At 42.9% G+C, this 16,432-nt stretch overlaps 1 protein-coding gene across 1 annotated transcript in view; it reads right to left on the reverse strand.

Annotated features, from left to right (window-relative positions):
- LOC146799012 (cholesterol 24-hydroxylase-like) overlaps positions 1 to 16,432 on the reverse strand; it is a 422,103-nt gene that overhangs the window by 176,861 nt on the left and 228,810 nt on the right. Inside the window, exons 8-9 of the mRNA XM_085626407.1 lie at positions 9,666 to 9,822; positions 7,464 to 7,526 (exon numbers count right to left, since the gene is read on the reverse strand). Of these exons, the coding sequence (XP_085482533.1) occupies positions 7,464 to 7,526; positions 9,666 to 9,822 (220 nt within the window). The remainder of the gene's footprint in view (positions 1 to 7,463; positions 7,527 to 9,665; positions 9,823 to 16,432) is intronic.

Raw genomic sequence — 16,432 nt, forward strand, 5'->3', positions numbered from 1 at the left:
GGGGTACCACAGGGCTCTATATTGAGCCCACTGTTATTTAATCTATACGGTAGCCCCTTGGCGGAGCTGGCTAAGGGAAGGGGGCTTTCGTTGGTATCCTATGCAGATGATACCCAATTGTTGATAGCCTTTTCTAGGAAATGTACCATCAATCTAGATAATTTCAAGGACGATCTGCTGGCTATTTCTGACTGGATGGCAGTGAACTGTTTACAACTGAACTCCGGGAAATCGGAAATCCTGCTATTCGGGAAGGATAGGGAGCTATGGACTGATCTTCACAGACCGGACCGTTTAAAACCTGCCCCAGTCCCTAGGGACACTGTAAAAAATCTTGGGGTATGGTTCGACCGAGGACTGACATTTGAGAAACAAACAAAAGCCGTTGCTGGGGTCTGCTTTGGACTTCTGAGGGGTCTTAAGCCATTGCTCGGGTTTTTTCCTCCTCCGGAGCGCCAGACTATCATCGAGGCGTCGGTTCTTTCTAGATTAGACTATGGTAATTGTCTATATTTGGGAGCTCCCAGGACTAGCGTAAACCGCCTCCAGAGGGTCCAGAACGCAGCCGCACAGATCCTGGTCTCATTACCCAAGCATTGTTCAGTCGCCCAGGTGCTATCCAAACTTCACTGGCTGCCAGTGGATAAGCGGATACAGTTTAAAGCACTGTGCATCTCACATAAGATCCTAGCCAAACAGGCCCCGCCGGGCCTCCTACACCTGTTGGTGGCTTATGTTCCTGGGCGCTCACTACGATCTGCTGAACAAACTTTGGTCTGCGCTCCTCGAGTGTGGAGGGCCAGGGCAGGGGGCCGTTCGTTCCGACACTTGGCAGCCAAACTGTGGAACTCACTTCTGACTCCCACTAGAACTATTTCTAACCACCTGGTCTTCCGTAAGGCCTTGAAGACCTGGCTCTTCCCCCTTGCTACCATTTAGCTGCCGTGACCTACTCTAGTTCTCGTCTCTGGTTCTTGTGCTGCGCTGGGACGCCTCGTTGCTGAGGCAGCCATGCACAATATAAATCTCAAATAAATAAATAAATAAACACCTCTGGGATGGAACCCTCTAGAACCTTCCCTTACTTCAAAGCTGGCACCAAGGATAAATAGTGGACCCTCAGATCCAACTCTTTAGTACACCTCTGGACTAGTGGACGACTCAGAAAGTCTGCTGTGCTGCTCTGCTGCAAGAAGGACTGCTATTCTGCTGCCCGAGTATAAAGGACTGGACCTGCATCTTGAACCTAGGTCCATCAGAGTGACTTCAAGGGCTATTTGGCTGACCGTGTGATCAGAGCTTTAAGAAGAGAAAAGGTTCTAAGCGCGTTGATCTCTGCACCTGGATCCTGTCCTATCCCCCAAGTGGTGCCACTCAAGTCAGGGACCCTTAAAGTGGGCCTAGCGGTGGTCCTAATAGAGCCAATACAGCACAACACGTTGCCACGCAGCTGCGCATCGGAACCACAACTGCCCAACACATTCACGACAAAGGATCTCGCAGCTCCTTGGACCCGCTACTTCATGACGCATCTTAGACACAGGACATTGCATGGCAGCCCTGCAGCACCTCAGAACCGCTGCTGCAAGAAGCATCCTAGGCCCTTGACCTCGCATCACAGCCACGCAGCATCGTGGAATCGTCACTGCAGGATACATACTCAAGGCAGGACCTCGCACCTGCTGCTGTGTGATGCATCTTCGACGCAGGATCCAGCAATGCTCTGCAACCAGGATTTAAAAGAACTTTGTTCAGTGACCCTAATTTGGTCCCTATATCCGACCTGTGCTCCATCACGGTTGGCTTCAACTTGTAACTTTGTCCCGGTCTGGCGTGACCTGATAACCACAGCTGGCGCTTGGTGCTTTTAGGTAATATGTCTACCTACATTTTTAAATTGCATATCTTTGGTTCTACTACTTGGAGTTTGGTCATTTTGGTGTCAATTCATTTATTAAAGTTTACTCTATTTTTCTAAATATGTGTGGAATTTTTCTTGAGCTGTGTTATCACTTTATTACTGTTTAAATTGCTGCATGAATACTTTACACATTGCCTCCAAGTTAAGCCTGACTGCATTGCGCCAAGCTATTAGAGGGTGTAGCACAGGTAAATCTGAGGTGTCCTTGTGTTTCCCCTGGACAAGAATTGTGGTTGCTGCTAGAGTAGTGTTTAACCCCCCCAAACCAGTAATCCAATCACCCATGAGCATATTCTGTAGCTGAGAAGGTGTGAGCGCTTAGCTCTGCTAGGGTAGGCTGGTAACTAAAAATCCAAGCTTTTTCTTTTTTGTGGAGTTCAATAAGGAGGAGGCTCTGATGTGGAGTAGAAGGTGATTCATACTTTGTGAGTGATGCAAGAGAACACTTGTCCAAATGATCTAGTTCTGTGTATGCATGGGATGTGTGTGAGTAGGAGTCAGGCAGAGCAGAGGTGTCTAGATGTTCAGTGGAAGGAGATGCAACTGTTCAGGGAGGGGGGGCCTAAGTTGCATAGAGTGTTAAACATCTCTGTGGGAAGTATGAAATGAGTACGTGTGTGTATCGGGAGCAAGTGAAGCTCCCTGAGGTGTGGTGTGAAGTGAGTTCTGTGTGGGAGATTGATGATGAGTTTGGTTACCATGCTTTGGATGGTTTGCAATCTTCTGGTAAGTTGCTTGGTGATCTCGGCATAGAGGGTGTTTCTGTAGCCCAACTTGCTGGTGGGCTAGGTGTGAGTGACCATTTTTCTGCTGTTGTTTCAGTGCCATTGGAAGATCTTCCTCGGCATCGTCAGGGTCTGGAAGCAGGATGCAGTCACTGAGTTGACTTGTACGATCACATGCAGTTTGCTGTTGATGATCCTGTTGTGAATGCTGGGTGTGGGTCTGAGTTTGGTCGCCCACCATCTGAAGTCCCATGCCAAAATGATCTTGGAGAAGAGCCTTACTTCTTTCTTGACAGTGTTGAGCTTGGCACAGTGGGCTTTCATCCAGTTAGGGACATCTGTCTTGCAAGTGGCAAACTGAACTTGTTTTTGTGTTGGGGGTCTTGTTCAAGTAGAAATTGCATGTTGTAAGCACTAGAGAGGATGTTGATGTTGTGCGCATGAATGACATTGAACATAGGGATACTGAAGACCTATTTCTAATTTGGAATAGTTCAGTAGAACAGCTATTGGAATGTAAAAGACTTTGGAATAATAATACACTTAATATCACATTCACCATTAAATACAGTCCATCTTTGATATAGTTCCTGGATCTAAAATTAGAAGATAGGGCACCTTCCAAACATCACTATAGAAAGAAGAGAGCAGGCAACACTATTTTACAAACCTCTAGCGGCCATCCAATACAATTCAAATGGAATATTCCATATGGCAAATTCATTTGAATGAAAAGAAATTGCAGTGCAGATAATCAAAAAAATGGAAGAAGATATGCTAGATGCTATCCACAGTGAATACTCCAAACTGTAGTGGAGAAGATAAACACAGTCACAAGGGAAGATTTACAGTATAAACTCCACACATACCCAAGATATCGTTAAAAGAACCATATAGTATTAAAGTCATCAACAGTTGTAGCAATGAGGCACACAGGATGAAAAATATATTGTCCAAAAACTGAGATGTACTGAAGAATGAAAGGACTATTTCTACATACATAGGAGTTTCCCTCAGTATGACCTGTAGAAGATGTAAACAATCTAAGAGGTATGATGTTAAGAAGTCATCCATCAACACAAACACACACATACACTATGGCTAGGTGATGAACCATGGGGTTCTTTATATGCAATAACTGCAAGGCATGTAAACACAGGCAAGTGACATAGAATATGACACGTGTTATATCAATTAGAACTAGTCTGTCAAGACGTAGTGAGAAACTGTGTGGTGTTGCCAGAAGGAAGAGATTTTCTTTCTTAATGAAGCCCTCACCAACCAACCAACTTCTATAAACTGGCTTTTCTCAGGACCTAAAAATGTGAAGTGTGTGATCTATACTACTCTAGTGTATAGATATGATCACCAGCGGAGATCCAAAGCAGCAACAAGAGGTTTATCCACAGGTCCTGGGCATGCATGTATGCCAGTACCTCTGCCGGAAACTCATGGGGTGCACATAGCAAATCGCTATCGAGTGATTGAGGAGGAACTGCCTTCTCCCACTTAAAGCACCTTAGCGAGTGCTACACATATCTATACACTAGAGTAGTATAGATCACACACTTCACATTTTTAGGTCCTGAGGAAAGCCAGTTTATAGAAGATGCCTGGCTGAAACATGTAGACCGCCCACAGGATGTAGGAGTTCCTTAAACACCACTCCACCTACTTCCGCTGCCTTGCATTTTAATACTGCCTGAGGCCCAATCATTAAAATTACCATTTTGGGACCAATGGACAGTTTTTAAACTTCAATTTTCATGTCACCCACACCGCACACTCAGCAAATATACCAGCTCTTCTGTAACACAGGCGTTATAGCACACCAGGGACACACTCTGTGTCACCAGGTGGGCCCGATGATGAAGCATGCCACCAACTAGGTCTGGCAACACCACACAGTTTCTCACTACGTCTTGACAGACTAGTTCTCATTGATATAACATACTACCTAGGGGATATGAACTGGTTCTCATATATCCTCACTCTCTCTTTGATACTTACACATAGAATATGACACCCCATACAGCAGAAAACATGTATAATAATTGAATACAGAAGCTGCAGGTCAGATTTCATGCTATGTTATAAAGACTGCCCTTGCCAATATATATCAAGCAACATTTTCCAGGTTAAGAAGCGCATCTGGAACACATTCAGGTCATCAATCGTGATCAGAAATATTCAGAAGTTATTTTTTGCTCTAGATATTACATTAAGACACCCAATAGAAATTAATTGTGCAAACTTGAATCTTGTTATATAATAAATCTGGATTATAACAACCTTATGGTCTAAAAAAAAGTGACACATGACATGGATCCATAAAACACCCAATTTACAAAGGCAATAATAGGAGCAATCCAGGCAGCTAATAATGGATAGCATTATTATACATGGACTTCAAACACTTAGCAATCCTTGTCTTGCAAGACCTTGCAGCATGGGCAAACTCTATGAATATAATCAATCAGGCTTTCACCTGTTTTGTCGCCTTCAAGGCGGCCTTTGATAGGCTCCCATGCAAACTATTATGGTGGAAACTAGCATATGTTGAAATCCCAAGCACCATACTGAGAGCAATCAAACTCCTGTATATTGGAACATGGTTCAGTGTAAAATTCAGAGACGGATCACACATCCCTCTGAAGATTTATACTACAACAGGACTGAAACAGGGGTGCGCTATTGCCATGCTGCTCTTCAATATCTATATCTCAGACCTGTCACATGATGTAAACTGTTTAAATATGTACTCTCTAAAACTCTGTGGTCTTCTGATGACACACATCTTAAACGCGGCCGGCTTGCTGCAATTGAGCTTGGCACCTGTAGGGGTGCAGCCCCGTTTAAATGGTCTCTTCAACTACTCACAGCTTGAACAAAATAGAATTGGTCAAATTCTCAAAGAGACTTCGATCACCTGTCACTTGGACTAATGGTGGTCTCCAGGTTCCATGTACCTCACAGTACAAGGTCCACTGAGTGTGTTTTGATTACAGAGGATCCTTTATCTCACACATGAATATCATGAAGCCGAAGAATACCTCCCTAATGTTAAGATTCCGGCAGCTTTCAAAAACCTTGCACACTTCTATATTAAGGCCCCTACTAAAAGTTGTGGCTGCTAAATTTCTACCCACAATAGAATACAGCACAGAAATTGCACCAGGAAAGATGGCAAGACTTTTAGACTCATTCATGGCTAAGACATACCGGCAAGTATTGACACTTCCAAACTTTGCCTCACAGTCCCAGCTGCGTCTAGTGTCTAGCCTTACGAAACACACAAGGGGTATAAAAAAAGCCTTTCTTAAGATGTGCCGTGGTTTTCATCTAGCTGAAAACAACACCGTATCAGCTCAGGTCAGGCACGAATTAAAGAATCTGAACTGGAAGGCCCGGCTGAACTATTTTTTAAAAGATGCAATTCAATCTCTTCATGCAGAAAACTTATGGAACCTTCAAGTATTGTCAAAAGAATTTAAAAAGCATCTCAAACGAATACACCTCTACAAGACGAAAAAACAATGCTGGCGAACAAAGCTATTCCATGTGAAGCTAGCATTCCTGTGACTGTGCCTTGGTCCAGAACAACTGAAGGAGAAAAGCAGAATCGACTACTCCGCTAAGCTGAAGCAGCGTTGCCCAATTGCCTTTCAGCATGGCAAAAAAGAAAAAAGAAAATGATGATAAAGTGATGTAATCATAATTTTATTTTTCTGTGCTGGGGCAATTTTGTGGGGTGGGGCTGAGCTGCGCAGGGGAGGAGGAGAGGTAACACCCTCCTAAGTGTGCAGAATGTTTGTCTGTCTCTCTTGGGCCAGCTAAACATTCATGCGCACTTAGCATGTTCTGCACCCAGGCTGCATTACAGCCTGGGTGGAGAACATGTCCAGGCTTCCATTCTCCATCGGAGCGCTGAAGCACGGCACCCAGACCGATCACAACACTGCATTGCAGCATTGTAATTGGCTTAGGGGAGCCTGGGTGCTTACCAATCACAACACTGCATTGCAGCATTTTCATTGGCTCAAGGGAGCCTATCCTGCTTCCTGTTTGCAGAAGCCAGGAGAAACACTGAAGAGAGGCAGAGGCTGGCCGGCTGCAGGTAAGTGATTTTTCCCCCATGCCCTCTCCCCTCCACCCTCACTGCCCCCGCCCCACTACTGATTCACGGGACCAGATGCGACTGGAGTAGAGTATAGGCTATGTGGAATGGGAAAGGAGACGGTGATGCATATTCTCTGCATTTGTCCGGCACTACTGCCGAAAAGAATAAAACCACTAAAGGCACCCTTTATTCAAACCAGAATAAAAACTTGCAGAAAAGCGCTCACCCAAGGCTTCAACTTAGCCCATACCCGATTGAACACACAGGCCGTCAAACTTGCACACCTATTTGAGGAAAAAGTATAAGCTTATATTGGTGAGAACAAGTCAAATAATCATGCACATGCCGGGATGAACCAAGACTCTGAAAATTAATTAGTCTTATTATTGGTACCTAGCGCCCTTTTAAGACAAACGAACTCGGGACACTAGAATACTTTTTTCAACAAAGTAACGTTCAGTGAATACAGTTACTGTCTTAATGCGTAGCTTCTATGTAAAAGGATTTTATTTAACTAAGCACTTTATCAATAAACTTGAAACTATATAATGGCTCCAGCTCCTAATTCAGGCAGACTCAATTTGCCTTGAGTCCATCCCGGGTTGACAAATTAAGAACGTTGGGTAATTAGAACAGCCATTATTAGGTAAAGAGCTCAAGCAAAACAGCAAAATGAGTGTCGTTTATAAGTACCCACCAGCAATAAAGAAAGTGACAAAGTTGTCCAGCATAATTTCGAAATCATAGTCTTCTTCCAATTCTGAAAATAAAAAAAAGCAGTCTGATTAACATTTGTTTCTTGAGCATTTCACAATTTAATGTACTAGTATTTAAAATGTAATATGGGCCAGGGAGAAAATCTGCCGATGTACGATGTAATCAGTTGAGATATTACAAATTCCTTTATCTTTTATTTCTAAACCAATTTACAAAGTCAGTCCTTAATCTACAATGCTTCTCACCTTATTGCTTTTACATAAGTTTTTACAGCCGGATTTTTCGTCTCCTTTATGAGTCACCCAGACCTCTTCCAAGTTTTCAGCTTCAACAAATATTTTTTATTCTACTGCGAAGCAGAAAAGATACTTTCTATTCTGCTCCAAAAGATAGTTTCTATTCCGTTTTGTATTATTTTCGTCTACCTCCATTCAGTGAGTCTCTGAATAAACATAATTCTTGATTGAATTGTCTTTACAGTTATCCCCATCTTTCATTTCTCTCTTCACTTTCTGATGCTTATCTCCACCATCCACAACTTTCTTGAAAAATCCAAATCTTCGTTGTTGCACTGTATCTTATCTGTTCCCTTAATTATTGTCCCTAATTTCATGACCCTATTTGTCCCCTTAGCATACTGATCTCAGCCTTCCACCGGGCCTTCAACCTTATCTCTGCACCTCTTTCAAAATTACCTTCTCCACATGCAACTCTCTCCACCTTACAACTTAGTGAATTGGTCACAGTACACTTTATAGTACACTTTGCAAAACAAATTTCCAGAAGATACAATACTTCACATCTTGTTTCCTTTTCAGATCTCCCTTTGTGAGCCATAAAAAGCAGGTGCTTTTGGCTGCTCAACTAAAAATCAAGCCACTACCTCATCAGAAATCAATGACATGTTCATTCCATTTTGTTGTTAATACTAATATTTGATCATTACCCTATAAACAAAACTGTTCCTTTGTATACAGTAGGACAATGTTGAGCTGGATAGATTTGTAAGGATTGGTAAATAATATATGGTGTAAGGCTACAGTATATAGGAGAACTGTTTAAAGAAATGTCTGCTTTAGAAGGACAAGTACTCAGAGGGCCCATGTTGGTCCCAAAGGTGTCTGCACCACAGGATCACTGAAAGTGGGTTGATACAGATGGGTATTATTCAGCAATAAGGAGATAGGATGATTTGCAGGTGAAAGAGGGCAGAAAAGATAGTCTATTAAAGCCAGGCTTGCCCAGAGAAGTGGAAGAAGAATTGGGGAGCATGGCAGGCATATAGGGAGTTCTGACACGGTCTGTTCAGCTGTGGGAGGGTGCTCGACTCCGTAGGTGGGGGCAGGGCAGATGATGGGTCTTGATTTTGTTGATGGGCTGTAAAAGCGCCCTTGTAGTAGGGATTGTTTTTCTACTCTGTCACATGTCATGTATGTATTATGCCATTCAACATGCCCTTCTACAAAGATCATGTTTGCAATAAAAAGAATTTTAAAAAAAGACGGATTTGCCTACGACTGGGTCCAAGCTGAGGTGGCAAATGGTGAAAAAATAGCGATAGACTAGGATGCGGCCAGAGTAATTACCAGTGGCTGGGATTAATTAAAGTATTTCATCAATCAATTTAATATACTTTAGTGTCGCTCAAAGTGGGACGGGTATGTCCAGACGTGGGTCCCATGCACACTGTCACTGGGATCAAGCTATAACTGGCTGATGAGCCCTAACTACGGCAAAACCGGTCCAGGGTTGCTTCTATTCAAGTTCAGGGAGGACCTGGCTTGGCAGTTCGGTCTGGACTGTTCCCATCAGAGCAGGGTCAAGACTGATTTGTCTATGGCTGGGTCCAAACTGAGGTGGCATGGTGTGCAAAATAACGATGGACTGGGATACGGTCCTAGTGGCTGAGATTAATTCAAGTGTTTCATCCATCACTTTTGTATGCTTTAGTGTCTTTTCTAATGACGCAGTGTACCTTTTATATTTCCATTTATGTGATATGAAATCTAATTTGATTGCGATGGTAATTAAAGATAATCAGGCATTTATTTGGGCTATTTAAGTGAGAAATTTGCAAAAATAAAAACAACAATTCATACATTTTTCATATATATGCTAGCAACAGTATTTAGCATGACTTGGCTAAATAGGGTGAAATGAAATCAAATAAGGTTTGAGTTACCAGCTCCTTTTAGGATCTGTGTAAGAATGTCCTTTGGAATGTCCTCTCCGTTCTCAATGGCCTTCTGCCTTCGCTCGATGCACTCCCTTCCTGTGCGACGAAGTAACAGAGCGCTCTCCCGCACCTCTTTTACAAAGGCATGCTTTCCTGGCATGTACTAAACGAAAAATTAGTAAACACTGTGTAAAGATTTTTTAATTTTGTTTTTTTGCACCAGCATTATTAAGAAGTAAAATTACACAGACGGTAAACAGCGAACATGTTCCAGAGATATCCAAACGTAAAAGCAAGCATGATTATTTATACTGGAAATGCTAAAAGGTTACCAGACTAAGGGCCTCATGTAGGTAGCCAAATACCGGTCGGTAACGGCCGATTTTCGGTAATTATACCGTTACCGACCGGTATTTTGGCCATTGGTATGTAGGGGGACATATTTTGCTTTCGGAATTTACCGAATCGGTAAAATTACCGATTCGGTAATAATACCGAATCGGTAATGTTACCGAATCGGTAAATTCCGAAAGCAAAATCGAGATGTAGGGGGAGTGTGTGTGTGTGTTTATGAGTCGGTATTTACCACCAACTTATAGTTGGTGGTAAATAATGAATGTATGTGTAAATGCATTTTCACGCGCGTAGCAGTGTGCAATGTGGCATACATACATGCCCTTAGGGCATGTATGTGTGCCACATGTGCACACATGGCCGAATCAGGGGTGCAACAGGGTGTCAATGTGACACCCTGCCACCCTTGCCTGTGTTCCCCCCATTACCGAATCGGTATTTACCGATTCGGTAATGAGGCATACCTTCCCATCAATGGGAAGGTATGCCTCATTACCGAATCGGTAAATTCCGATTCGGTAATTACCGACTAGTAACGAATCGGTAAAAATTACCGACTCATTACCTACATACGAGTTACCACTTCTTAAATACCGAGTCGGTACGGCTCGGTATTTAAGAAGTGGTAACTGGTACGCTACCTACATGAGGCCCATAATCTTTAGCTGATAATACTGAAGTGGTATTACACAGGATGAAATATTGATTATTAGATCTTTCTACCATCTGCCTTTGGTAGGCTATTTCACTCATTTGAAAAATGCAGGAATACACAACCCACATTAAAGGAAAAACATACTTGTGACACAACAGTTTAATAATTTATGCATTCTTCACTCCATGAACCCAGGGAGGCCCATGCTCAAAGACGTGTGTAAAATTTGTATTTGCAAAAAGTGAATTTACTCGCACATAAGTGTGCAAATCTCCCAGTACGGGGAGTGGGTGTTTAAGATTGGTAATGCATATACCCTAAAAAGTAAGTGAAAAAAGAAGCATCAATCTCCACTCTGCACCTAGTATATTTTCACAAGAGTAAATGTTAAAGAGTACTGTTGGAAAACTGACAGCCACAGCTTTCCAGAAGTAATCCGAAAACATATGGTTAATTTACCAAAAAATCTTACATTTACTCCGAATGTAGGAAGGCAGATGTTTGGTACATTTCACCAACCATACTTATCTCTATAAGGCAAGGATTTAGAAACATCATAAAACAGGTTGCGAGGGATATGGCATAGAATTATATATGTGTAACAGTAAATTACAGGGATGTTTTTCACCAGTTTCGATAGCCTATTTCTGTTTCCTGGCTTGCCTTCCATCTGTTATGTGTAATAGAAAGTGTAAAGTTACTAACAGCACTTGAAAAATGCTGAGTTCATCATAGCTGCTTGCACTCTATGGTGATATGTTTTGTCACTTTTGTCATTATGAATATGGCACATTACTTATACATGTGGATAGATATGATATTATTTTTGCTAGGCTAATTTAATTCTAGTAAAAGACACGGTCTCAAAGCTCTGCTGTATTTTGAAAACATGAGAAAGAATCAAGGATCGAACCCTATTTAAACCCCGGGATTTGACTGTAGATGATAAGTCTTTGCATTAGACTCCTCACCAGAGGTCGCACCCGACTGAGGATCCAGACACTCTAAGGAAGAGAGTTGATATCTGACTTCGGAAGCCATGTTGAAGGTATCTTTGGTGGAAAGCACGCATTCCCACTCTCCTGTCTGAACTTTGATTGGGAACAGCTGATCTAACTATTCAATGGTGTAGGATGCGCAATACAGGTTGAGAAACTCAAAAGGTAAATTTGCTCTTTAATGCTGTAGCTACAATTTAGCATTGTGCTAGAAATAGTGTTAGGGTGTTAGCATATTAGGAACAGGTCACTGAAATTCTAGGAATGTTCTTGTTTTGACTGATCATGTCTTACGTTGAAATTCTGTGTGGTTACTATTCATATTTTATGGTCTAGACCTAGGAATTAAAAAAAAATAAAAAACATTTTGACCTGCATGTCCCTGCTTCATAGTGTTATCTTTGAATGCGTTGTTCACAAATGACATACTTTTTGGATTTCCACTGAGTCCCTGAAACTTGAACAGGACTGACAGTAAACTGAAAACTCTGCCTGCCCAAGATTGCTCAGTGGGTTTGTGTAAGGTCTGTGGTCCAACTTGTTTTCCTCATTCTATGATGGAGCACTGAACTTAGTCCTTGCACCAGTTGGTTAGGAAACCAACCCCTGCAGCTCTGAAGTGGAACTCGCAAAATCCACATCTGGGAAATTGGAATATTCAATGTTCCTGCATGCCTTGATGCTGTCTGCTGGATCTTCTACCGTGTCCCTGAAAGCTCTGGGGGGCCTGTTGTTGGAGTGGTGGGATTTGGCATTGCATGTAAGCAAAAACTGTGTGAATTTCACAATAGGTGAGAAATCATTGGGGATACTGCCTTGCAGGTGTGGGAAGACCCTCACAGAATTCTTTCGTTAGGGTCCTTTTAACCCATCTTATGTTAGGCTTAGCGAATTTACAAGGTACACCCAAGGGCAATACCATTCCAAGACCTACATTATCTGTACCATTGTGAACATTAGAATACGTCCACTTTGACAAAAAGAAAAACCCTGGGTGTGCATAAATCGGTCCCTCATAATCCACTATTGCATACCTGGAGTTCATTCCGAAAGTACTTGGGTCCACAGCACTTACCAAGGGAATCATATTTTTGTATATCACTATTCCTGAGCAATTTATATACAGCGAAGTGTCAGTACTATTCACAATAGGACAGCAAGCAGGATAATAACCAGCCTCTCGGGTAACTATCAATTCCTTGTAATGCAAACCCACCAATGTGAAATTCTGTTCTCCATATAGAAATTATTGCAATATGTATTGTTATCACATCCTGGATAAGCCATCCCCAGTGACTTTCTATAATATAGACATGGCCCGGATAACAAAAATCAAATTCTCCTTTCACTTCTGTGAACTGGGGTGGCCGAGTGTAAGTATAGTTTACAAGTGACAATGGATATGCAGTCCACAAACAGAGTCAGTGGGGTAACAAGCAGTCCTCTCTCCAAAGAACTTCTTGTGTGTTTCCAAAAATACATTGCTCGGGCTGTTCTTTTGTTTTTTTCCGGGGAGATAACATAACCCTTGCTGCGTAAAGGTACACTTGATAGTTTTCCAAAACCCATGACACCCCACACAATACTATTATCAGCAGAATCTAAAGAACAACTTATTATTTTGTTTTTCCGTGACCACATCACATTATACTGTGCAACATGAACCATTGTCTGCTCTTCGTCAGCAATCTACCAAAGGGATGCGTAATGAATTGCAAAAAAGGTGAAAATGCAAAGGAAATATACAAGTTCCTACTGTCCGTCAGATCCTCACTGGTACAGGCTCCTTTTGTCCATCAATAAGTTGACGCTCTTGAGCACCGGCGGTGGAGCTTGCTCAGTCCTAAGCTCTTTTAATGTATCCCACGTCGATCCAGATGGTATACCTTCAAGGTATACTTCTGCTCTCCCTAACTAATGTTCAAACAACCAAGGGAAAGTGAGCACAAATTTCTCCACTAAATGTTGTTAATTTAGTTGGTATTGTAACTCAGTACTAGCTATCTTGTGCAGTTCATCCCTAATCTTTCTTCTCCTTGGACTCAGTATACCTCAGTTGAGGGCACAAATTGTACCTGGTACCTCCAGGCACTGTGTCATCAACAAACAAGGGATCTTGGATAGCTTGTATTTCTAGGGGACAGCCTCATTGAAAACATCCTCGTTCTCCTTATCCGTCTGCATCCAGACCAACTGGGCGTAAATGAAAGGAACAAACCTGGGCACCTGCTCACACTCTGTGTCGCCCACACCCTCCTTGACCCACTAATCGCATGGCAACAACAAAGGAATCCTTCGGCAGTGGGTAGCGTGGACCCAGTTCTTTCGGCCAGCAACCTTTACAGCTGTCCGTGTCACCAACAGAACCTGATTAGGACCCTTCCTATGCGGCTCCAAACTTATCTTCTGCTGGAAGTTTCTGATAAGTACAAAATCCCCAGGCTGAATGTTCCCTCTGGTGTGGAGGGTAGGGACTCCCGTACCTGTTGGTGAATAGAACATACATTTTCTGTTAACTGGCCAAGGTAATCAAGCAACACAGGATATTCAATATCTGAGTACCTACGAGGACGTGGGACACCGCAGACATTCGCCGGACATCTGAACACTACCTCATAAGGTGACAGTCCTGTTCTAGAATGAGCTGTGGTTCTTTTTTGACAAAAGAGCTACCGGTAGAGCATCTGACCATTTCAACCCTGTTGTCTCCTGGATGTTTGCCAATTTCAGCTTGAGAGTACCATTGTACTTCTCAACCAAAGCCGCTGACTGAGGATGATTAGCAGCATGGAATTTCTGTTTTACATGTAAACCTTCACAAATCAATGTAATCACTTTCCCATTAAAATGACTTCCATTGTCACTCCAGATAATTTGGGGCAAGCCAAAACGAGGAAAGAACTCTTTGAGGAGTTCCTCGCAGTCGTAATGGCCGTATTATCTTTAGTGGGGTAAGCCTCAACCATTTACTGAACGCACATACAACCACCAATTCGATGTAGTCCATTTGGAGGACTTCAAAAGAAAAAGTAGGTGGTGCAAAATTACCAGGTGGTGTCGGGTATCCTTCCCTGGATTATGCATCACACAGACCGTACAATATTTCACCAAATGCGCAGCTGTCTTGGAAATGTTATCATTATGCCACACAGGGGCTAACAATTTACAAATGCCTTTCGAACTGATTTGAGTTGGACCATGTGCTATAGTAACCACTGGAAGAACATATGAATCCGGCAACATCCATTTCTGACCTTCAGATTTATCAATTCAACACCCTTTCTCATTCAACTGTGCTGTACTCTCTAGCCATTTTGCGAATTTCTCTATCGTGGCTTCGATTTGTATTTCCTTTACACTCTCAAGGGTATTTTCAAACATAACAACCTCAGTAACCCACCAAGCTGGACCTGCAACAAACATGCTTTTCATCTTACTTCGGGCAGTTTCCTTAGCTGTCTGATCTGCAAAGGCATTTCCTCTACCCACATCATCAGTATCCTTTTTATTGGCACTGAACTTAATTATTGCCATTTTCTTGGGAAGCATCAAAGCAGACAAAAGGCCGCAATATAAGGTGGCCATGCTGAATCTTGGTACCATGGAGGTAAGAAACCCTCTCTCAACTGAGAGTCACCCAAAAATTATACACAACCCCAAATGCATACTGGCTGTCAGTATAAATATTGACAACCAACTCATCACTCAACTCTCAAGCTCAAATAAGGGCAGCAAGCTCAGCAGCTTGAACAGACTGATGAGGGACCTGTGATATCTCTACCACCGTACGCCATGTAGTGATAGCATAAGCTGCAGTGGTGGTGCCATCTGGTAATTTGAAACAAGAGCCATCGACATATAGTTCCCCTTGAGGGTCAGATAAGGAAACATCAGTCAGGTCTACCCGTCATTTCGTCTCTTCTTCCATCCGGAAGATTCAATCATGTTTGTCAACTGCATCATTCTCAGAAGGGAGGGGTAGTAATGTGACTGGATTCAGATTGCCACATCTCTTGATCATAATGTGTTTAGCAAACAATGTCAATTCATAACCAGTAAGACGTGCACTGGTGAGGTGCTGTGTCTTTGTCTTATTTAAAAGTGTATCCACAGCATGGGGTACCATAACTGTGAGGTCTGTATCAAGTACAAGTCCAGCCGAATGTCTGATTGAAGTGGCCACAGCCGTGACTGCTCTCGACAACTCATGAGGGCTCTTGCGACAGGTCAAGCACAGCAGAAAAATAAGCACAAGGCCTCTGTTTATCACCAAATTTCTACGTTAAGACAGAGAGTGCTAGATGATGAGGACTGGGTTTCGGCAATAGCCTCCCCGCGGGAGGTGGCAATTCCGGCCCGCCTTTGGTTCGTACAACTAAAGATACTCCATAGAGTGTATGTCACTGGTCCCCGCCTGATGCGCATGGGTTTCTCCGTGGATGGGATGTGTAAGCGTGGCTGTGGTTCGCTGGGTACTTTCCTTCACGTTATATGGGAATGCCCTGAGGTGGCGCTCTTTTGGCGTCGGGTGCATGCGGTAATGGAAGAGGTCACTCACGTTGCTCTGCTTCCAGAAGCTAGGAGATGCTTGCTGAACGTGTGGGAGCCAAACGATTATAATGCGGCACAAACGCGGTGGGCGACTTTGGGGAATATGGTGGCTAAACGTAATATTGCCCAGTTATGGGGTTCCCAGAGGCCGCCCACGGTCTCGGTGTGGAAGGAGAATATGGATTGGTGCATGTTTAGAGAAAAGACGGTGTATG

This window comes from Triturus cristatus, chromosome 9 (genome assembly GCF_964204655.1).
Source record: "Triturus cristatus chromosome 9, aTriCri1.1, whole genome shotgun sequence".
NCBI classification, from domain to species: domain Eukaryota; kingdom Metazoa; phylum Chordata; class Amphibia; order Caudata; family Salamandridae; genus Triturus; species Triturus cristatus.